The sequence below is a fragment of the Adiantum capillus-veneris genome, chromosome 22 (assembly GCF_014529385.1).
Source record: "Adiantum capillus-veneris isolate H3 chromosome 22, ASM1452938v2, whole genome shotgun sequence".
Classification (NCBI taxonomy): domain Eukaryota; kingdom Viridiplantae; phylum Streptophyta; class Polypodiopsida; order Polypodiales; family Pteridaceae; genus Adiantum; species Adiantum capillus-veneris.
Window position 1 is genome coordinate 133,308,719 of NC_140952.1, and position 24,085 is coordinate 133,332,803.

The 24,085-nt window shown below is 43.2% G+C and overlaps 2 protein-coding genes across 2 annotated transcripts; both read right to left on the reverse strand.

Moving 5' to 3' along the window:
- Window positions 1-17,757: 17,757 nt before the first annotated feature.
- LOC147430249 (uncharacterized) lies at window positions 17,758-20,400 on the reverse strand. The gene is made up of 2 exons (XM_086494742.1): window positions 19,884-20,400; window positions 17,758-19,730 (listed from the first exon to the last, which is right to left on the reverse strand). Exons 1-2 carry the CDS (start codon window positions 20,398-20,400, stop codon window positions 19,642-19,644), a joined length of 606 nt encoding a protein of 201 aa, XP_086350868.1. The 3' UTR covers window positions 17,758-19,641.
- LOC147430248 (uncharacterized) lies at window positions 17,758-23,082 on the reverse strand. Its single transcript, XM_086494741.1, has 2 exons — window positions 22,002-23,082; window positions 17,758-21,372 (listed from the first exon to the last, which is right to left on the reverse strand). The coding sequence occupies exon 2, from the start codon at window positions 20,995-20,997 to the stop codon at window positions 20,467-20,469; it is 531 nt and encodes a 176-aa protein (XP_086350867.1). The 5' UTR covers window positions 20,998-21,372; window positions 22,002-23,082; the 3' UTR covers window positions 17,758-20,466.
- Between the last annotated feature and the right edge of the window lie 1,003 nt (window positions 23,083-24,085).

Below are 24,085 nucleotides of genomic sequence, written 5' to 3' on the forward strand. Positions count from 1 at the left end.
GAAGAGGTCCCCTTTTATAGGTGAAGGGAACCCACAAGGGTTTACACAAGAAGAGAGGAGCTAGTGTGAACAGTAATTGGAAAAGTTGGAAATGAGTTGTCCTTGCATGATGTGGGCAGACTGGGGTCCAGTATTTTGATCATATCTCCTCAACCGTGGCTCCAAATAAAAAAGTAAAAATATGGGCAAAAACTTCAGCTCGTTAGCTACGATTTTCATTTTAAAATCGTTTTCCAATTTGGATTGGAACCTTGTGTAAAAAATTCATCAAAATAGGGTCCATTTAATTATGGCAGCAAAAGTCTTCATGTGGTCTCCTTAGCCTAGACTTTCATTTAATTCTAAAGGACACCTCATGCCATATGAAAGCATGACATTGCTCCTTGACAAAGTTTTGTAATCATGCTTGCAATAATGCATTAAAATAAGTGTATCTTTGAAATCATGCCACCTAGTGTCCCACTAGGATTTGATTCTCTCCTAGTAGCTATTTAAAAAGAAATATAAGAAAAGTATAAAAAATAGATAGAATATATATGTATTGGACTTTACCCTAGATATAGGATCTAGCTAGGGTGTGAGATGATAATGAAATAGTAGAAATAAAGAATCAATGCTTTTTGCCCCAAGTTAAAGAGGCGGAGCTATTGATGCTTTTCCCATAGTATTTTCTGATGGTAAAGTAAGGATATGTTACCCTTGAGAAAAATAATAGGATGAGATAGAAGGCTTATTATTATACTTAAATATGCATATGTACACTATAGGAAATATAATTATGTATCTAAAAAAATACAAGATAGATCTTGTAGCATGCGTTCCCACTATGTACGTGTCACAGCATGACAACGCTTTGGGTGATTGTATGCAAAAGAGTGACGAAGAAACTAAATATACTACTTGTGTTGTTGATGAGGACCCTATCAATGAGAAGCTTCATAGCATGCATGATGGTGTGGGTGATCCTGCCTTAATTGATGAAGAGAATATTGAGGTTCTAGAAGATATGGAAAATGATGCAGATTCTCTTGTGATGCCTCATGTAAATATGGTTGATGCTACCTTGTTTGGTCCTCTTGTTAAGGAGCCTGAGGTATATATGGAAGATGTGTTACCTATCAAACATGATATGTAGTCGTGCTAGGATAGCTTTCTGTTCGCATCAATTTTACTCATGGCGGCGTATGGAATCAATTTTGATTATCTGCAGCTTTCTCGCCAGTCATTTTTCAATAATTTTTCCAAGCTTTAAAGTGTCCCAATTGGAGTTGTGCTCTTCAGGTTATGAATACTTCTCCGTAGGGTTACGACTATGGCAGCCTGGTGGAAAATTGCATGTAGACAGATTCGGAGGGCATGTATCTATGAACTGTGGAATTGATGTTGAAGTTGTGGGTTTGTGATGTTTGATTGTGAAAGGAGAGGCTCTTGTCTTCTTATGCATTGGTCGGCGTGTGCTGTAAATCCGTGCTTTGGCAGGGTTTTGCTCCTATGTGACATAGTCTCTTGGGTGGGCGACGGCTAGTAAATTCCCAAGGGTCTACTCCTATTGGACTTGTGGTGTTTCAAAGGGATTTTTCAAATATTTTGGTGTCTTTTAGTTCTCTTTCAACGCTCTTGGGTGACATCACTATAGAGGTGTTTCAGTTTGCTTGTTTCCCAATATCGTAAAGGTGGTGGCAATTGCATGATTGGGCGTGGTATACCTTGGTGGCCTCTTAGCAAGGAAATGAAAATGCTGATGGTATAACCTTGCGAGTTCCTCCACCTGTTTGTGAATAAGGTCTGCAAAGATGGCTGCGGCGGTTTCTTTAGTGAAAGTTCCAGCCGTTTTCCTATCTCTTGCCCTTATTGTCGTTCCTTCTGTGAGCAGTCTGAGTGCTTCTGCCACTATCTCCTTGGTAATTACCACTTCTACTTTATTACCTTGGGGATCAAAAATCTGAGCTGTTCCATCTTCTTTGATCGTGAACAAAAGCTCGTAAGCCTTTTGAAAGTCCACTCCACAGGGTTCTTGTTCATAGAAATCTCTGAGTCCTAGCCTTCGGTTGGCTTCTTTGGTCTCGAGTTTAGCAACGACATCATATACTTCTTTGGATAGAAGTTGCAGTTCTACCTGATGACCTTCCTCGCTCTTGAATCTTTCAGTGAATACTGTGGTGTGATGCTCTTCAAGCTAATCTCTTGAAAGATAGGTTGCCTTGGCGGTTTTGACTGAATCGGGATCCAGTTGGTATGTGGGTAGCTCTTGCAACTTTTCTTTCTGGTTGAGCTTTCTTCTTGGCCCTCTTTGCTGCTTGCATGGTTCCTATTCAGTGAATAGAGTGTCAACGTTAGCAGATTTGATAGATTTTCTCTGAAATGCCCTTCAGTCTGAGATGCTGACAATTTTGGTCCAATTTGCTTCAAATCAATTTTTGAACAAGCAAAGATGCATAAAAACATGTAAGGAACAAAATTATCAAGTCCAAACAAAAAATTGCAACCAAAGTAAATAATCGCGATTATTTACAGCTGAGTAAATTTTTCAACTTTTTGCAAATTTGACATGAGAGGCTTGAAGTATATACCAAATAGAGACTCTGAGTGAAATATAGGCTCATTTGGATGCATATGATGAAAATGGTACCAGATTTTGACTTGAAGTCTCTGAAACAGTAGATATAAAATAAATTTGAGATTTTGAGTTCCAAATTTGTTCAAACTTGGCTAGTGGGCTTAGCACATCATGTACTTTGGATGTATGATGGCAAAATAGAAAAAATTCCCCCATTCTGACATGAGAGTAAATAATCGTGATTATTAACTTTTCTACCAAAATTAATATTTTTTGGTATATTTTGGTTCTAGGCATTGCATAGACCTTGTCTATGTGATATGAGGTGATTTGGATCAAGAAATGTGGTCCATAACTCAAAAATTGGCTTGCAAAGACTTCTTTGCATTTTTTGACAATTTTCCAACTTGTAAGTGATCATTTTGGCTCATACTTGATTTTTGGTATGTAATAGGTGTGTACAAATGATATGTGAGGTGATGATGCAACTTTCAAGCCAAATTGATGCAAAAGTAAATAATCGCAATTATTTACTACAGTCACATTTTCTTGCAAAACTTAATATTTTTGACCTAAACACATTCTATACACCTAAAACAAATTCTAAATTGAATATGGTAAAGTTTGGTCTTGCGGGCATCACTTTGTGCTTTGTCGACTCTGAAATATTTGATTTTTGTGACTACACTGCCTGTTGAGTTGGTCAGTCACTTTTAAGGCCTTAGACTTGTCCGCAACATAGTTGTGAAGCAGCTCATCCAATCTTGGCTCCAATCTTGGCTCATTTGGAGTCAGTTTGACCTTGTAAGTCGAATTTGATGCTTTGTAGCCTTCGATCCGCTTTATGCTTTTCAAGGGCTTTGCTTGATTGATTTCACAAAGCCAATCATATGCATTGTATATAAAACTAGTAGGCAAGCTATCTATGGAGTCAGAGCCGAATTCTGGCATCTGTCAAAAACCTAGCTTTTCTACCTGTGACTCCCTTGACCCCTGCTGAATGGTCAACTGATGATATAGAAAGTTTCTATTATGTTAGGGTATGATACAGTTCAATTTGGTTGAGCTGGCAGTGCGATATGGTCAGTTTTTGGTCGTAGGCCTTCGTGCACTGCTCGGATTCTATGGTTTTTTCTAGGGGTTTAGACTAGCTACCGGCCGTACAAAATGGATCATTTATGAGTGTAGACGGCTTGATAGTTTCACTAAGTGGGAACATTCTCTTATGAGACGGGCAGCGAATTAGTTAGTAATTACTATGGTGATTACTATGGTAAACCCAAGGTGTATAAATAGGGCCCATTACATTGTAATCGGGTTGACAGTTGTTGGCATTTGGGTTAGCATTTTGGCAACATTTGTACTTGAGTTATCAATCATTGGCAGTTGTTGTCGGCTATACTCTCTTTGTAAATCATATCATACTCACTGTAATCTTTTATCTGTAATCCCAATCATGGAAGATATTCCAATCACCCTTACTTTGTGTCCAGTACTCTGAATCTAAATCTGAATATTATTCTCAGTACATAGTGTGATTCTTATTCCAGTATCCAAATTCCAGTCCAGTTTCTAATTTCTGTCCAGTCTACTGTCTGAAATCTTCTAGCACTAGTAGCTGAAATCTTCTAACATTGGAATTAACTGTCTGAAGAGATCAGCTCCAATTCCATTTTGGCGATCACGGTGGCTCGAGCTGAAGCTCGTTGACTAAAAGACTCTTCTCCCAGTTGGAAGTTTCCAGCAATGGCACCCAAATCCAGTCGTGGCCGGAAGTCCACCATCCGTGTTGATCCTATTCCTGAGGATTCAGGAAGAGAGTCTGACCCCAAGTAAGAGAAGATGGCTGACACTGAGGCTCAGAAGGAGCATAGTCAGGCTGATGAGGCACAGGACTCACAGCAATCCAGTCATTCTCGATGCCGACGAGTAGAAAGGGAAACACGTAAAGCCAAGAGTTCTCGGTCCCGGCAGGGGGATGAGGGTACCAAGGGAAGTAATGGCAGTCACCGCACTTCTAGCAGACGGGCCAAAGAAGACACTAACACCAAGACAGAGACAGAGATTGATTGGGATGCTGACATTGACAATTGCAAGAAGACTTCCAAGCGCCATTCTGAATCCAAGAAGAGAGGCGGTAGGATTAGTGGTAATCGGAATGATTACACAACTTCCCTGAAAATTTCTTTTCCAATATTCAAGGGAGATAAGAAGGATGATCCAGACGTTCACATACAGGCTTTTGAGCAGTATGTTGAACTGAAAAATATTGATGAAGATGATTGGGGGGAATATTTTCCGCAAACCTTGAAGGAGGCAGCGAGGAAATGGTATTACCATTACCTCGCCTGTCAGCTCAGATCCTACAACAAGTTGCTTAAAGCCTTCAGACTGGAGTATTCCGACAACAGAGGGGATGAAGATATCCTCTGTGAACTGGATAAAATCAAGCAGCGGAATCTCTCAGTCCGAAGTTATGTGGAAAAGATCAAGGAGCTAACCAGGCAGTTACAGGAACCGCCATCTGAGAAGAGGTTGAGGGCATGGTTTCTTAATGGTTTTAGAAGCAAAAAGCTTAGGGAGCAGGAGGTACCAGCTCCTACCAAGAAATTCAATGATCTAGTCCAACGGGCAGTGAAGCTGGAACAGCAGGACAAGAAGGAAAAGAGCCACAAAAAGCGAAGGTCTAGTAGTAGTAGTTCTGCTACTGAAAGTTCTAATTCCAGTGAGGTTTCGAGCAGCTCTGAAAGAAGCTCTAATAAACGATCCAAGGAGAAGTCAAAGAAGGGATCTTGGACCAAGAAAATTGAAGAAATGGCTAGACAGATTTCCAAAATTAGCCACACCAGATAGCCATTTCGGAAGATGGAGACTTGGTGTTCGAAATGCAAATCCAAGGACCATATCTCCAACGAGTGCCCGCAATGTACTTACTGCAAGGCTTTTGGTCAGTTATGGAATAATTGTGGTATCAAGATTCATCACTTTAAGAAGGGAAAAGACCTGTCAGTGGTAGCCTATACTGAACCAGTGCAGGTAGAACCCGCCAAATTATCTCAAGAGGAGAGGCCACGTACCAGTGGTACTGGTCAAGGACGTGGCCGATTCCAAACGGGTATGGGCCGAGACAGAGGGCATGGAAACTTCCAAAATAGGAGTATGAATTGCTACACAGGCTAAGGCCCTAGAGCCACAGTCCCAGTACGGGTAGTCACAAGAAGCAAGGGTGTAGTGATTGAAGAAATTCTAGATACTTCAGAAACACTAGTCACTACTAACAGGAGCAAGTGGGCTCAACAAAGAGAAGAAGGCCAAAGGTAAAGAGAAGGTGGTAGATGAATGGCAAGAGCAGAGGGAACTAGCGGCCAAAATCATGGAGGATTTGGCCAAGAAGCTCGAGTCATTCAGAGGATACCAGCCCAATCAACTGATAAAGATCAGTCAATACCGGCCATACCTGAGACCATGTTGGCTGAGGTACAAGGAATGGCTGATGAACTGAGGATTGATGGAAGGATTGGAAGCACTGCAAAAGAGGAATGGCATTGTGAAGATACCAGTTCTTCAAGATCTGACAATCAGTCCTGACCAAGAGAGAGAAGAAATCCATATTAAAATTTGTGATAGAATTCAGAAGTTGACTGTAGAGCTGGAGGATATCAGAAAAACCTTGCCTAAAGTGGAAAACTTTATCAGACAGCAGAGGAAAGCTGAGGCGGAGGCCAAAATAGTGAACCTGACGGCCGTTCGAGATGATGAAGTTCCGCTCATTCAAGTGGACTACAAGGTTAGGAAGAAATGGGAACCTCTCTCAAGTGTTATCTTGGATGGAGGAGCAGGAGTCAACATAATGGGAGTTCATCTCCAGCAGAGAATGGGTATCACGAATCTCAAGCCAGCACCATTTAAAGTGAGAATGGCAGATCACAGAGTGGTACAAGCGACGGGTACGATTGAAAATATGTAGATAAGAGTGGGCAGGGCAAAATTTAAAACCAGTTTCTTAGTTCTGGATGTGCAAGGGGGCATATGGGATGCTGCTAGGGCGGCCATGGTTGAGAACTGCACATGCTGTTCATGACTATGCAAATCAAACCTTAACCATAGAAGGGGCCAGCGACAGAATTCAGATCCAGATGAACAATACTAGGAGCTGGAGAAAAGAAATGAGGCCAAAGGAGTTATGCCAGAAGTACAGAGCCAAGAAGATCGAATGAATGTTAGCGGCCATGAACATATTCCCTTTAGTAGAGATTGATTTGAATGCAGTCTTACTGAATAAAGAGCAGACCGACAAGCAGAAAAGGTAATTTCCTGATCAGTTTACTGAAATCAACACAGGGGAAAGAACAGTTCAGTTAACTGGGAGATTGGTGGAATCAGCTGATACTAGTATGGTAGAGGAGCCAGTATGTTTTGAAGAACACGCAGTGGATCAGAATGCTGATTCAAAACTGAATGGGACATCCTGGGATTATGTTGAAGAGTTGACCAAACGAAAAGGAGGCAGGCCTAATTGGTTTCTTCGAGACGACCAAGAAGTGGAAGAATGGAACCTAGGATCGGATGATAGTCCTAGGATGATCAAAGTCAACAAGCACCTCAACCCGGCAATGAAGGAAAAGGCACACAGGATGTTCGAGAACTACAAAGACGTGTTTGCCTGGGAACACACAGACCTGAAGGGAGTGGATCCTGAAGTATGTAAGCACCGAATACTGTTGAAGCCAGATGCTAGGCCAATACGACTGCAAAGATACCGAATGACTGAAGGGAGTGGATCCTGAAGTATGTAAGCACCGAATACTGTTGAAGCCAGATGCTAGGCCAATACGACTGCAAAGATACCGAATGAACCCAACTATGCTATGAAGGTCAAAGAAGAGATTGATAATCTTCTCAAGGCTGGGTTCATCACAAAGGTGGCCAATAGCGATTGGCTATTTCCCATAGTTGTAGTTCCCAAGAAAAATGGGAAATTGAGAGTCTATGTTGACTATAGGAAACTCAACGCCCAAACTATCAAAGATCCATTTCCATTGCCTTTTACTAACATGTTGCTTGATGAGATCGCAAGATATGAAATGTATAGCTTTATGGATGGTTACAGTGGCTATAACCAGTTACAGATCTCTCCTGAAGATAGAGCGAAGACCACTTTCATCACCGAGTGGAGAGCTTTTATGTATCTGGTGATGCCTTTCGGCATCGGCTTGTGCAATGCACCAGTGTGTATGATGGAAATGTTTAATGAATTCCTTCATCGGTTCCTCGCTATCTATATGGATGACTTTACTGTATATTCAGATGAGGAACAACACCTACTATTCCTAGAAATGGTTTTCAAACGCTGTTAGGAGAAGTGGATTTGTTTGAATCCATTCAAATCTGTTTTCCTATTCGGGAAGGGACAACTATTGGGACATGTGGTTTCCCGAAATGGAGTAGAAATGGCCAACGATAAAATTCAGTGTGTTCAGCAAGCTAAAGCACCCAGAAATGCTTCAAAGTTGAGCTCTTTTGTGGGTTATGTTAACTTCTATAGAGGGTTTGTACATAAGTTTTCTTCTCAAGCGGTACCATTATATGAGCTTACAAAGAATACCAGTAAGTTCAACTGGACTGCTGAATGTGAGGAGAGCTTCCAAAATCTGAAAAAGGCCATTATCAGTAAACCAGTCCTTAGGCAACCAAACTGGGATGTTACTTTCCATGTACATGTAGATGCTTCGGGATTGGCAATGGGGGTGATATTGGCTCAGCCAGACGGAAGGACTGATTATCTAGTTTATTTTGCCAATCGGAGATTCAGTCAGGCTGAACAGGGATATACAACTACTGAGAGAGAAGCCCTTAGAATGGTTTTCAGCGCTACAAAGTTCAGGCATTACCTGTTAGGAAAGTTGTTCCATTTTTATGTGCACCATCAGGCTCTTCTATTTTTTATTTATAAAGTCATTATTCAAGGTAGGCTGATAAGATGGATGATGTTCCTAATGGAGTTTGAATTCAGAATTTTTTACAAGCCTGGCAAGAATCATTGTGGAGCTGATTTTCTCTCAAGAAGTACGGAAGGTTATTCAGAATCACCCTAGAGGGATGAACTAGTGGACGCTGACTTGTTTCAGCTAGAGGTAGGAGAATCAATTGATCCTCAATGGTATGATGCTTATCAGCTTCTTGCTCAAGGTGCTTTTCCAGAGGACTGGAAGCAGAACCAAAAGAAATCTCTGGTCATAAAAAGCTTGAAATTTACTATCATCAGAGGGTCACTCTATCGACTGGGTGTTGATGGTATACTTCGGCATTGTGTGCCTATGGAAGGAAGAATGTAAGTGATTTCAGAAGCACATAATGGTGAATCTGGTGGACATTTTTCCAACGAAGTAACCTACAAGAAGATTCTGCAAGTTGGTCTGTGGTGGCAAACACTGATTGCTGATGTTAGAATTTTTAGTAAAACTTGTGACATATGCCAAAGAATGGGTCGACCAATAGCTGCAGATATGACTCCTTTGACGCCAATACAACCACTGGGCGTGTTCATGAAATGGGGATTAGATTTTATGGGACCTTTTAAGAAGGTTACTCCTAGGAAAAACAAGTACATAGTAATGGCTACTTGTTATGTAACTAAGTGGGTGGAAGCTAAAGCTCTTTCTGACAACACAGCTAAGTCAACTACAAGGTTTCTATTTGAGAATATGGTCTGTCGATATGGATTTCTAGTAGAGATTGTGTCAGATCAAGCAACACATTTTATCAATGACACCATGGAAATTCTATTGGATATGCTTTCAGTAAAGCATCGGAAATCTACTCCTTATTATTCCAGATGCAATGGATAGGCTAAAAGTAGCAACAAGACAATTAAGACTATTCTCACTAAGGTGGTGCAAAAGAAACCAGACCAGTGGGATTTGAAACTCCAGACTGCTCTATGGGCATATAGGACAGCTTACAAGGTCACTACTGGGTTGACACCATTCAGAATGGTGTATGGCACTGAAGCTATGGTTCCTATGGAATTTGTTATCCCAAGTCTGAGAATGGCTGTGAAGTATGGATTAGACTTCAACCACAATCTGAAAAAGCGCCTAGATGAACTGATGCAGTTAGATGAACTCAGGCAATGAGCTATGTTGGAACAAGAAATTGTTCACCAACGAAGGAAGCACTGGCATGATCGCCGAATTCAGGTTCGGGAATTTTAGAAAGGAGATTTGGTGCTTCTCTATCAATCTAGACTGGGTCCAAAGAAGCCAAACCTGAAGATTGCCTGGGCAGGACCATTTGAGGTAGATTGGGTCTTCTCCAATGGTATAGTAAGACTAAAGATTTATCTGGTTTATTGTTGCCAGGAGTATATAATGGTGCAAAGATTAAGTTTTACTATTCAGAAGCTAGGGAGACTGGGCAAGAACAAGGTACTAGGGAATTAGGAACTGCAGATCAAGAGATACCAGAATCGGATATTTGGGCTTTTTCATGTGCAACTAGTTTCAATTTCAGAACCAGTACCAGTAGAACCAGACCAGACTGATCTTAGAATCAATACTAGTATGATCAAACCAGACTGGAAACCAGTCCAGTCTCACTGGGAACACACTTTTCAATTTTTAAGCGCCCAACGGTCAGATGGCACACCAATAGTAATCATTTCAAGGATGGGTAGCAATCTTGTCCAATGCATGTCTGCCACGATAGCAGATACGCACACAAGTCTAGGAGCGGCGAGTGGTGGAGCTTTTATGGCACGAACACGTATAACAATTAGGAGAGTCGGAATTTTTCCTCACAAATCCCCTGCGCGAGGATTTCCTCCCGTTATTCATTCGCTATCGCCAAGCTCCGAGGTTTCTTCGCTACAGTCAGAGACCTCGTCCTTTGAAGAGACAGTTGACTGTCACCTAGCTTTGCCAGCAACACCAGGGTACGGCTTTGACGCATCAAGTAAGTCTTCTTCTCCTTCACCTGTTTCGTCGTCTTCACAATTTATGGGTGGGTAGAAGGAAACACTCAAACAAGATGTAGGAGTCTCTTGAGGAAACCCAAGCCATAGTTACTGCTGCAAAGGCAAGCCTTCCCATCATACCGTACAGTAAAATTCAGCACTATGTATTCACCGACCAAGCAATGGCTTTGCTGCAACTAGGGGATCTCCGAGTTGTTCTACAAGCCACAAGAATTGCTTTTGACACAGACGTCATAAAGCAGGTTCTTGATTCTTTCGACGTTGAAGATGGCAGTGCCATGGTGAATGGTAAAAAGGTGTCGGTTACACCAGAGGCCATAGCTTTTGCATTCCAGATGCCCAATGAGCCCACACCATCTGTGGCAACTCCACAACATATAAGTATAGTCCTAAAGGAGGATGAAGCAGCTAAGCGTAAGTGCAAGGCTAGTGGTCAAGGTATTCCAGTAGCAGGACTGGAAGCTTCTACCGGTTACAGGTTTGTGGTTGAAGCAGTAAGCCTTAAAAATAATCCAACGTATGTATCTGAGAAACTCTTTGCTGTTAAGTATGGAGCCTGATTTACCCTTGTAATTTTCTGTGGTAAAAGCTCACATTTGTAAGGCCCCCATTATGAGGAGAAGCCATCGTGCGTGAAGGAAAATCACTCACCGGAAACCAAAATTTTCACGGACAAGAATCAGGGGCAACTTTAAAGGCCTCGGGGGCGGAGGCCCCCGAGACTTTTTTTTTCTCCGGAATATTCTTTTTCGCCAGAATATTATGGCCGGACGGCAGCCGGAAAGTGGTCGGAAAACAATCGGTCGGTTGGCCGGTGGCCGGTAGTCAATGGCCGGTGGTCGGAAGTCAATGGTCGGTGGCCGGTGGCCGAATTCAAAAGCGGACTTGTCTTCTCAAGGGCGGCCACACATGGGCGGATTGGAGGGTCCGATTTGGACTTATTCGCACAAGGGCGGCTACACATGGCTGTCTCTCATAAGAGAGGGCAGCCCTTTTGGCCTATAAAAGGAGGCCATTTCTACACACATTTCATAGTGTGAAGTTGATGCAACAAGGTGAGTGTGAGGTGGTGAGAGTGAAGCAAGGCGGGAGCTCCATTAAGGGTATAATCCCTTTGTAAACTACTTCTTGTTTTGAAGTACTAAAGCCATTGAGTGGCTGCTTTCCCGTGGACGTAGCCCACATTGGGTGAACCACGTATATCGTGTGTACTCTCTCTCTCTCTCTACTCTATAATCTCGTGTATATAAATCTGTCTCTCTCCATTAAGTAATCTACTCAATTATCTATTTAGCTACGTCTTATTTCCTAACATTTTCTATGTTGTTGGCCAAGACATTGGATTCAAAGGTCTCTATTAACCTTTGTCAAATCCTGTCACACAATGTGCTCCAGCAAACTACCAAGTTAAAATCCCAGAATGTTTTTAAAGCTTGGTATATTTGGCAATTTTTGTATTGGGCCACTGCTGCAAATACTCATGAGCATGTAAAAAAGGCTTCGAGTGAGAAGCTGGTGTCAGAGCCCAAGAACATTGATCTGTCCTCAGACGACGAAGCAATGGACAGTTAGACCACTTCAACTGATCTAAAAAGGAAAGCCACTAAAGAACACGCTGGCAGTTTGAAGAAGCCAAAGACTACACTGACAAAGAGCAGTGCGTTTCTAAGGCAGACAAAGAGCCAGGTCAAGACTGTGAATACTGAAAAAGCTATAGTGAGCCAAACTGAGAAGCAACCTGTTCAGAATACTATGCTTAACCAGTTAGTAGGACATAGTGCAGTTGCTACTGGTTCTGGCAAAGATCAGGCAAAGACAACAATTTCTGAGAAGGTAGCAGGGCAGTCGGCGGAGGACAAAGGCAAAGGCCAAGTGGACAAAGGCAAAGGCAGAGTGATTTGCAAGACAAAGTGACTGAGTATAATAATGCTCTGATGAATCAAGCAGGACCAACTCTAGATTCAAAAATGGCAACCAATACGGAAAAGACAGTCCCTACAAAAGCCCAGCCAACAAAGATTATCCCCAAGGTCAATCAACCCGGTACACACCGTCAAATTTGGATACCTAAACAACATGTTGCCAACCGCAAATCTACATCAAGAAAGAAAAACTCTCACAAGAGACATCTTCAACTTTAACATCCAGGTGTCAACAACAAAGATCATAGAAGAGACAACCAAAGACAAAATCTAAGTCTCTAAAGCATAAACAAACATATTCACATCCTCAAGGTTATTACAAACAGGTATGGGTGCCAAAGAAAGTACGTCATGCATAGAAGGATCAAGAGTATATTTGGATACCCAAACAAGCCACAAATCCCAAGGTTAGAGGACCAACCAAAAGAAGAAGTCTCCATCAAGGGCATCAACAAGGAATCCAAAAGTTACGACAAAGCAAATTTGGGTACCCAAGAAGCTATATCGATCCCAAAAGAACTACTATTAGATTTGGGTCCCAGTGACAAAATCTAAGGAGCTATCAGCAAAGGAATTACCCATCAAACAAGAATGAATACCAAAGGTCCAAACCAAAATAACGTCAAGGTGAAATGGGTTCAAAAACCCATCACATATCAAATGAACATATGACATCACCCAGACACAATGATCAATCCCATCAAGCCGTAATTTCAAATTGCTCAAGAGGACTCAATCATGGGAGGGGGGGAGTAAATGCTACATAAAAAGACATATGAAATAATGTCAAAAAAAAACTAACAAATACTAACCCACAATCAAGCATGAAACGAAGGAAATCATCAGCTCATATCAACACAACAAAAGGTGAAAAAAAAGTAAAGCAACATCAGCACTTACCAACTCAAGAGCGAAAAAGATTTTGACCATCCAAATGGCAACTACAATAATCGCAAGCACCACACTTGAGGGAAAATTGGGCTTCAAATAAATATCAACACTGATTCAAAATACAACGATCTAGAGTATGCACAATTATGAACAAAATGATGGCATCGAAAGACCATCACAATAACCAAGTCCGCAAACTCAAGAACCTTCTTACAGCATGTAACGGATTCAAAAAAGGTAATTAGTTCAAGCTGCCATTAAGAATGGCATAAAAAGTCAGAGTCAGGCAACTAAGCCAGTAAATGAGCAAGGCATTAGTCCCAAAGCTTCAGGTAATATTTTTGTGGTCTAAGAGTCTTAGCTACCATAGGTACTGCTCGAGCTGGAAGAGTTGGGCATATTTAAGTTAGGTCGCTGATGTTGGAACAGATGAGCATAAGAGTCAAAATCTATATAATTCAAGTCCGGTGAATAAGGAGAATGTTGAAAAGACACTTGCGCACTGAGCACAATGAGGAATGAGTGGAAAAGCTTCCACACCAAAAACCCTTCTAGGAAAAGTGGAAGCTATTGAGATTTCTTTGGATATCACAAGTGCTACATTCTTCCCTTGAAGTACCCATCAACTCCACTTATCACACATCATGGTTTTATTGAAAAAAATCTCAATTCTCATATGCATTTATAGTGTCCCATAATTGGCACTTGAAATAGGCACTCTTTTCTTGATTCTACCAAGCACTCACCTTGCATGAACAGGTACTCAAATCTCAACAAGCTCAACTTTGATAACAATGTATATCAAAGGCATTTTTCCCAATGGGTTTTTCCCTTTTGCCATCCAGGTTTCAAACCTTAATGTAGGAAAACACTTCAATATATATATGTACATATGTCAAAGACAATAAGGAAACACTACAAAATGTAACAGGGATCTTACTAAGGAGGTACAAAGAATGGTTGTCTTACAAGACAAAGTGGAAAAGCTGCACAAACTTCTCCACACAAATCATGGTCACAAAATGAAAGCACAAGCATTCAACAAAAGTCTCACGAGAAGTAAATTACTCAAAGACAAAGACACAAGGAATAATCATCAGAAAAGTGACATTTACAACAAGTTGTAGAAAAGCCTCGTCAACAAAAGCCATTGCTCTTTGTACACAAGAGAATCCTTTAAAGAGAGTGACAAATTACAAGTGAAGGCTCATCTCCAACAATTGACAGTGACCTTCAAAACAAAGCAAAGGATGCCCCAACAAAAGACAACAAGTCTTGTTAGGGATGACAAGAACGCGGGAGGGGGGAGGTGTTGAAGCGGTTGACCAACACATGTCAAATCCAAGTGGTCAACGAAGCCGCATTAATTAATTATATCATTTTTGCCTAAAGTCGGCTATTGTGGCTCACTGATTATGGGAAGTCCTTTCAATGGTGTGAATATCGGGAAACCCCTGTAATGATGAAAGTGGATGGAGAGTCAAATTCACTCAATAATTGTAATTAGTACCTCTCTTAGCTAAAATACCCAACTTAGGATTTAGGTATATCAGACAGCTAAACCCTTGTAACCTTGAGAGAGACTTTTCTTTAAATCAATCTTGGACTCAACTGTGCTTTGTACGGTGTACCGTGTGTAAGTGAGTCTTCCTTCTCTCTCTACGCATGCTACAGAAGCTACATTGCTGAGGTGACTCCATCAACATGTTAGCTATAGCGAGAGCTACTTATCAACGCCAAGCACGCACTCTTATGGATTGCTCACGAAGAGCTCTTTCTCGAGCTTCAAGGTGATTTTTCTCCCTATCCGTATGTCTGTTTCCATATTGTCATATATCTTCGAGTTCATGGCAAGACAAGCTACACCTTAGGCCTAATCACACTCAAAATGAATGACTTAAATTTTATTGTCAGACCTCATACATGATTGTGATTGCATGTGTGTATAGATATTATATTGGGGTAGAGACTTTAGGCTAGTATCCTCTAGGTGTATAGAGACTAGCGCTCGAGTTTCATAATGATCGAACATCATTATGCTATGTTTTGAGAGGTAGATGTGTCTTAGATATGGTAGCCATCATATACATAGTGGGTTAGGATAGATTTCTTTGTAATGATTGTCTTATAAGGTCAAGTAGGTGATTGACAACCAATTTATTGTTTCATGCGCTTACGGGTCATTGCTCCATCCTTGGCTGACATTATGCTGTTCTAGTTCTCGTTGTGCTAGCGTCTGAGAGACGGCAGATACCGTCCCAACACAAACTTTAAGGTGGAGATTTGATCAAAGGTTAGCTTTACATTTTCAACAAGATGAAAAAAATCTTCAACACACCACCACACACGGGTGCATTTAATTCCAAGGGCTGCTTCATTACCTCTTTAGGTGGTTATGCCACACATCTTTTTCCACAACTAAAACATAGTGGGACTTTGGGATTTAAAATATTTTGAAAGAAAATTCCTTGCTTTACTACCACCCATACATATTTTATTAGATCAATCTTGTGTGGCTCCAGTTGCCTTCTTGTCCTTTGATAGCTCAACCACACCACCATGGAGAACAACACTTTATAGAATAGCCTCAAGCTCTCTTATACATTCTTACCTTATTTCTACAAGCTCCATATTCCAAGCATAATCAATATGGGGCATTAGTGAAGGAGAGGAGTTGGGAGCACAACAGAAGAGGAAGATAAATACGCACACACACTCACACACACACACACACCACCATAGCCACACACACACACACACACAGATTGGAGGGGGAGAGTTGACACACACTGTGTTCCCCATTACTTTCTTCTCTATCTTATGCACTTAGGCACAATACACGCTCTACTTTGTGTTACTGGCTAACAAAAGTATATAGTTGTACACTGAGGGTACTTAGTAGCAGTTAGTGATGGGCGATTGGCCACATGGCCAGTAGACCTAACATTCTCCCACTTGATGGCCAATATGGGAGACCATAAGAATGGAAGAGAACTTGCTTCACCCAATGCCCATCAACCCACGACATTGTTCAAACTAATGGCTGGAGATACGCTTAGTGAGTGCATCCATTGTGTTCTTTGACATAGGAATCTTCACTAAATTAAGGCTCTGGTTTGCCAGGCATTCACGACTGAAGTGATAAGGCACATCAATGTGTTTTGTTTTGGAATGAAACATTGGATTTTTAGCCAAGGCAATAGCACTTTAACTGTCATAATGAAGAACTGGTGTACACTACTCCAATCAAAGATCTTTCACTAGGCAAGCAAGTCAAATGACTTCTTTGCATGCCTCACTCAATGCAACATGCTCTTCCTCTGTAGTAGAAATGGATGTACAGTCTTGAAGAACGGATCTCCAAGAAATAGAAGAACCAGCAAATGTGTAAATCCAACCTGTTGTTGATTTGTGACTGTCAACATAGCCTGCATAATCATTGTCTACAAATCCCTGAATGGATGACTCTCCACGACCATAGCATAACTGTCTATCTAAAGTGCCACTCAAGTGTATGAGAATTGACTTGACAGCATCCCAATGCTTTTTACCAGTGTTAGACATAAATCTGCTAACCACTCCCACTGCATGTGCAATGTCAGGTCTTGTAACCACCATGGCATACATGAGACTACCACAAGTTGAAGCATAAGGAACCTTAGCCATCGCAGATTTCTCCTTAGCAAATTTAGGATAGTTGTTTTTGTTAAGTTTCAAATATGCAGGCAATGGAGTACTCAAAACCTTCCCCTTCTGCTCATTGAAATGGTCACGAATAATGCGCATACCAAAAATGTGATTGGCTTCACCCAAATCTTTCATGCAATTGATTTTTTAGCTTGGTTTTCAAGTCAACAATGTCCTTCTTGGAAGGACCAACAATAAGCATGTCATCTACATAAAGGATAAGCATAATAAGCTATCCATTGGGTTGTCTTTTCACATAGACATGGATCCTTACTACTATGCTGGGATGGGGGAAGAGGTTACAACACCCTGCACACAATACACTGCCTCTCTATAGCCCAAGGTAATAGTCCGCACCCCTACCCACACAGAATCACACACACATGCAAAGTATCTGCCGACCTTCACAACACAAACCACCCTCGAGAAATCACGACTATCCACCACATAAGCACTTCAGTATAATAAATCCATCAACAAACTCTCAGATCCCGACACCAATGGATGCCTATAATGCCCCAACCTGTAAATGCACTCACACCAAGAGACGACACACGCCTCGACCACACATTACATAGCTCACTCAATCATTCTCTCTCTCTCTCCCTCTCTGCACAAATACACACAAAAAGTCCCGGAGCCAACGCTACCACGGGTGCTATGTACGAGACAAGATGCAAAAACAAAATGATCCAAATCGAGCAGTCACCACAAACCATAACAAAACCATAACAAAACCATGCATCAAAAATAGATATGCGGGTACAATGATGGTATCACTTGGCAACCACTTCCATGCTATGTGATTGCCCTCTCCCTTTAGGACCTGGCAGATATTTTCCTTCACCCACTGCAACCCTGTTTTGCAGCTCTCCTCTTACACCTCCTATGATGCCTCCCTTGATCACTACCGGCTGCTCCTCTTGATTGGCCTCGCTTTTTCTACAGGCCTTGGCCCTTCACTGTTGCATGTATGGTGGCCGCTTTGGATAGCTTGTCGAGGTGCTCTCCCTCTTCACCTCCTATGATGCCTCCCTTGATCACTACCGGCTGCTCCTCTTGATTGGCCTCGCTTTTTCTACAGGCCTTGGCCCTCCACCGTTGCATGTATGGTGGCCGCTTTGGATAGCTTGTCGAGGTGCTCTCCCTCTTCAAGGCCTCCCTAGTCGACCAACAAAAAAAAAGGCTGAAACTTGCCCCTTATTCCCTCTATATAGTACTGATCTCTCAAATCCGCAAAACCTGCATGGCCTAGCTTGCTTACTGATCTTCTACCATCCTTAAGCTATCCATCAGTAGCACTCAACCACCCCTTTGTAGCCGAACTCTTGCATCCCTCACATCTCGTCATCGAGAGGTCATCTCTTCAACAGTAGACATTCACCATGGCACCACTCTTGGAGCACGTCCCCGTCATTCTCTACTATGCCAAGCAACCCCAAACGACCATGGTCTCCTTTCTCTTGCTTGGTTCCTTCTGGTCTGCTCACGGCTCCACTCATCAAGAAACCATCTCCAACTTCTTCAACCTCGCTCTGTTCTCCATATGGTGGGCCCTCTAGTGGGCCTTCAACTTGTGATTCTTGAAGATCTTCAACCCTAGGTTACTGTAGCACCACCACCTTGCAAGTAGTTCCCCCTTTGCATGCAATTGGCCCATGCGACCTCATCAGATTTTCTGTGGCCCTGACCTGCAGCCGAACCACCCTTGTTGATGCAATTGGCGCAGCCCTCAACACCTCTGGCTTCATCCTCATGACCCAACCACCATCCTGCAGCCAGTGGCGGCCTTTCACAGATGCAGCCCCTCGTCACCTATTGGCTCCTCCCTTGTCGCTCCGGCCCCTTCAGTCCTCTGCATACGCCACCACAATTCCCCCAATCATGCAGCATTTCCTCCCCTTCTGCGCTCTCACGAGCTGCCTTTTCTTCTGATGGCGCATCCTCCTCCAGATGGCGTCTCTCCTACTCACGTCTCTGGAAATTCCCCCCACCTGGCGCAACTTTCCCTCTGCAGGCCGCCATGCAAACTGCAGCCCCTCGTTTTTTCTTTTTGCATGGCCATCTCTAAAAAAAACTTAACTTGCGACTTAGTTGCCATTCCCACGAGAGGCAACCCGCGGTCAATAGCTTTGATCTCTTACCATAACCTGAAACCTTGCTTTGGAACCAAGGCCTTCACGGCTTTAAGCAAACATAACTCACCCGCAGGCCGTATAAAATTTTGGATTCTTTGATACTTGCCGATAATGGCGACCGCAACAAGCATTGGCCGCTCCGAACCCCAATGCAACCATGATAGATGGCCACATTCAAGCTTTGGTTTGGAATGGTTCTACAAACATCTCGATCATTAGAGGTCCAAAATCATCGCTTGACCTGTAAAGTGCGACATCTAGCATACACATCCTCGCAGTAGAGTCTCCTGCCGCCCGACACCTCTACCCAGATCCCATATCATAAAGTAGATAGTACATACATCCAGCACTCCTTGTCCCATTTCTAAGCCTGTGATATCTATACTTACTCCTGTTGCCTGTCATAGCAAAAAACCCTTGCAGCTTTTGCTAGCAAGTGCTCCATCCCAGTGTACCTGTCCCCTAGCACCATCAAATACTTGCCCAATGTACCTGCCACTTTCCTGCAAACCGCCATGCATGGACTTCTTGCACCTCCATGGGTCGACAGAGTCGGCGGGCTGTACCATCATTGCCCAACCCCTCATTAGGCATTCATGCTCAATTGTAGCATTATTTAGGTATAGTAGCATTGCATGATAAGAAGTTGATAGATAGTATTTATATGAAGCAGTAGATAGATAGAGAGCTTCATTGTCTGTCGTAGCACCCACCTGGGTCAAATAGAAAGCTGCAGGCTTCCCCAAGCATGATGAAGACTGCACCTGGATCAAATACATGGCGTCGAACACAGCCATCTGTCTCTAGTACATGCCGAATTAGCCACTTTTTTGCACATGTAAGCCCAAAAATCAACCTCTCGTGCAACTTGACATAACATCGACCTTCAACCTGTATCCATACGCCAACCTTGGCACATACAAAACAAGTCTGTAGACCAACCTGTGAAGCATCTACACCATACATGATTAGTCTTTCACCTGTCAGAGAACTCTTCATAGCAGACCCCTCATCGAGAGAGCTTTGCAAACGGTGCAAAACTACCTGGAAAGCAACTTTCAAAAGCATGTCCATCAATAGCATAACATCCACCTTTAGCAACCTGTCTTCCACTACCGTTGCTTCTTGCATAGCCCAACCTACCTGTGTTCCAAGCAAACCCTTTGTCGTAGGTCCTTTAAATGGCATACACTCCATACCCGATTCACTATTTAAGTCTTTGTCTGTCATAGCCTTTGATACTTCATCTTCAACCACTTCATGCGAGAGCAAATCGGATTGGTCAATCACCTTTTCCTACTCTTCAAGGACTTCTTCTACGACCACATCATCTGCTAAGTGAGAAAGAAAGCCGTGATCTATTACCTCATCTTCTAGTAGGTCGACATCACCAACACCCCCTGGAACGCACTGCCACTCTTCAACACAATCGGTAGGGCAAGGTTGCCCAACCCCTTGGCTAGCCTCTCCCTTTATGGCTTCGACCATCGCTTTGCCAACATCTTCAAACTTGTCCTGTGAGCTCTGATCCATAGCTTCCTTTGATTCTTCATGCATACACTCTTTGGCTAGGACCTCATCCTTGCTAGCCGAGCTAACAGATTCTTGTATAGCTGCACACCAAATTGGAAGTACAAACTGAAACGAATGACCAAAATGGCTTACCAATGGCAAAGTAGCTACCTCTTTGACGCTTGAACTCCCCTTTGGCTTCGTGGCATGACGCAACTCCATTGTCGAGCTATATCCATAGTCTGCCGGCTTCAACAAACCCATCTCCAGCTTCTTCTTTGTTTTCCTGCTCTTTGCCTTTGCCAAGCAAACCATTTGCGCATAGTCCTCCGCACCACCGCACTCGACCTTCTCTTTGATTCGCGGATGCAAGCAGGCTAAAAGCTACTCTCGCTTGAAGTGATCTCCATTTCCCACACATGTAGCTGCAACTAGTCTCTTCCAAATAGATTCAAATTTATCCAAAAACAAAGCAAAATCTTCACTTACATCCTGCTTTAGCTTGCTCAATTGTTCACCCAAGTCCGATGGAGAAACCCACTTTTGAAAAGATTCAACAAGATGTTTGTGAATCTCGCTCAGCGACGACTGACGATCTACAACCTTCAATCCTTCAAACCAGGCTTTGGCTCGACCTTGTAGAACCAACGGTAGGGCCTTCAATTTGGCTTCATGTCCACGAATTTTCAACTGCAACAGGTATAGCTCCAGATCGGAAAACCAACATGCAGCCTCTTCACCTCCAGCAAGCACCAAGTCAATATCATGCATCATCTACAGGCTTGAAAACTTCACCAAGGAGAAATCAGTAGGTCCTCAGTGGGGGCACCACTGATGGGATGGGGGAAGAGGATACAACACCCTCCACACGATACATTGCCTCTCTATAGCCCAAGGTAGTAGTCCGCACCCCTACCCACACAGAATCACACACACATGCACACTATCTGCCGACCTTCAAAACACAAACCGCCCTCAAGCAATCACAACTACCCACCACATGAGCCCTTCAGTACAATAAATCCAGCAACAAACCCTCAGATCCCGACACCAATGGATGCCTACAATTCCCCAACCTGTAAATGCACTCACACTAGGAGTCGACACACGCCTCAACCACACATTACATAGCTCACTCAATCATTCTCTCTCTCCCTCTCTCTCTACACAAATACACACAAAAAGTCCCGGAGCCAACGCTACCACGAGTGCTATGCACAAGACAAGATGCAAAAACAAAATGATCAAAATCGAGCAGTCACCACAAACCATAGCAAAACCATGCATCAAAAATAGATATGTGGGTACAATGATGGCACCACTTCCATGCTATGTGACTGCCCTCTCCCTTTAGGACCTGGTGGCTATGTGCCTTCACCCACTGCAACCCCGTTTTGCAGCTCTCCTCTTGCACCTCCTCTGACGCCTCCCTTGATCACTACCGGCTGGTCCTCCTGGTCGGCCTCGCTTTTTCTACAGGCCTTGGCCCTCCACTGTTGCACGTATGGTGGCCGCTTTGGATAGCCTGTCGAGGTGCTCTCCCTCTTCAAGGCCTCCCTAGTCGACCAACAAAAAAAAGGCTGAAACTTGCCCCTTATTCCCTCTATATAGTACTGATCTCTCAACTCCGCAAAGCCTGCATGGCCCAGTTTGCTTAGTGATCTTCTACCATCCCTAAGCTATCCATCAGTAGCACTCGACCACCCCTTTGTAGCCGACCTCTTGCATCCCTCACATCTCGTCATCGACAGGTCATCTCTTCAACAGTACTAGACATTCACCATGGCGCCACTCTTGGAAAACTTCCCCCTCATTCTCTACTATGCCAAGCAACCCCAAACGACTGGTCTCCTTTCTCTTGCTTGGGTCCTTCTAGTCTGGTCACGGCTCCACTCATCAACAAACCATCTCCGATGTCTTCAACCCCATTCTGTTCTCCATATCGTGGGCCCTCTAGTGGTGGGCCTTCAACTTGTGATTCTTGAAGCTCTTCAACCCTAGGTTACTGTAGCACCACCACCTTACAAGCAGTTCCCCCTTTGCATGCAATTGGCCCATATGACCTCATCAGATTTTTTGTGGCCCTGATCTGCAGTCGAACCACCCTCGTTGATGCAATTGGCACAGCCCTCAACAGCTCTGGCTTCATCCTCATGACTCAACCACTACCCTGCAGCCCGTGGCGGCCTTCCACACATGAATCCCCTCATCACCTCTTGGCTCCTCCCTTGTCGCTCCGGCCCCTTCAGTCCTCTGCATACGCCACCTCAATTCCCCCAATCATGCAGCATTTCCTCCCCTTCTGCGCTCTCCCGAGCTGCCTTTTCTTTTGATGGCGCATCCTTCTCCAGATGGTGTCTCTCCTGCTCACGTCTCTGGCAATCCCCCCCACCTGGCGCACCTTTCCCTCTGCGGGCCGCCATGCAACCTGTCGCCCCTCGTTTTTTTTAAAAGCATGGCCATCTCTAAAAAAAACTTAAATTGCGACTTAGCTGCCATTCCCACGAGAGGCAACCCGCGGTCAATAGCTTTGATCTCTTACCATAACCTGAAACCTTGCTTTGGAACCAAGGCCTTCACAGCTTTAAGCAAACATAAATGACCCTCAAGAATAAAATTTCGGATGCTTTGATACTTGTCGATAATGGCGACAGCAACAAGCATTGGCCGCTCCGAACCCCAATGCAAACATGATAGATGGCCACATTCAAGCTCTCGTTTGGAATGGATCTGCAAACATCTCGATCATTAGAGGCCCAAAATCATCGTTTGACCTGTAATGTGCCACGTCTAGCATACACATCCCCGCAACAGAGTCTCATGCCGACACCTCTATGCAGATCCCATATCATAAACTTGATAGTACCTGCATCCAGCATTCCTCGTCCCATTTCCAAGCCTGTGATATCTATACTTACCTGTCATAGCAAAAAACCCTTGCAACTTCTGCTAGCAAGTGCTCCATTCTTATGTACCTATCCCCTACCACCATCAAATACTTGCCCAACGTACCTGCCACTTGCCTACAAACCGCCATGCATGGAATTCTTGCACCTACATGGGTTGATAGAGTCGGGCTGTACCAACGCCTATAGCCTAAGGAACACATAAATGCATCAAACTTTTGATAACATTGTCTCGATGATTGCTTCAAGCCATAGAGACTTTTCAGAAGCTTACAAACTAAATATTCCTTGCCTATCATAATAATCAATATCTAATTCTCCTAAATGATTTTCTCATGTTAAACTGATCATTTAATATGGGGAAGTGCCAGGGGAGAAAAAGCTAGAATATTGGTTAAGCTAGCAGACCGGGCCACAGTAGGTATCCAAAGGAGGGAAAATAGGGATCCAAAGGGGGGGCCATCTACAAAAGAGCAATGGGCTTAAAACACCCTAAG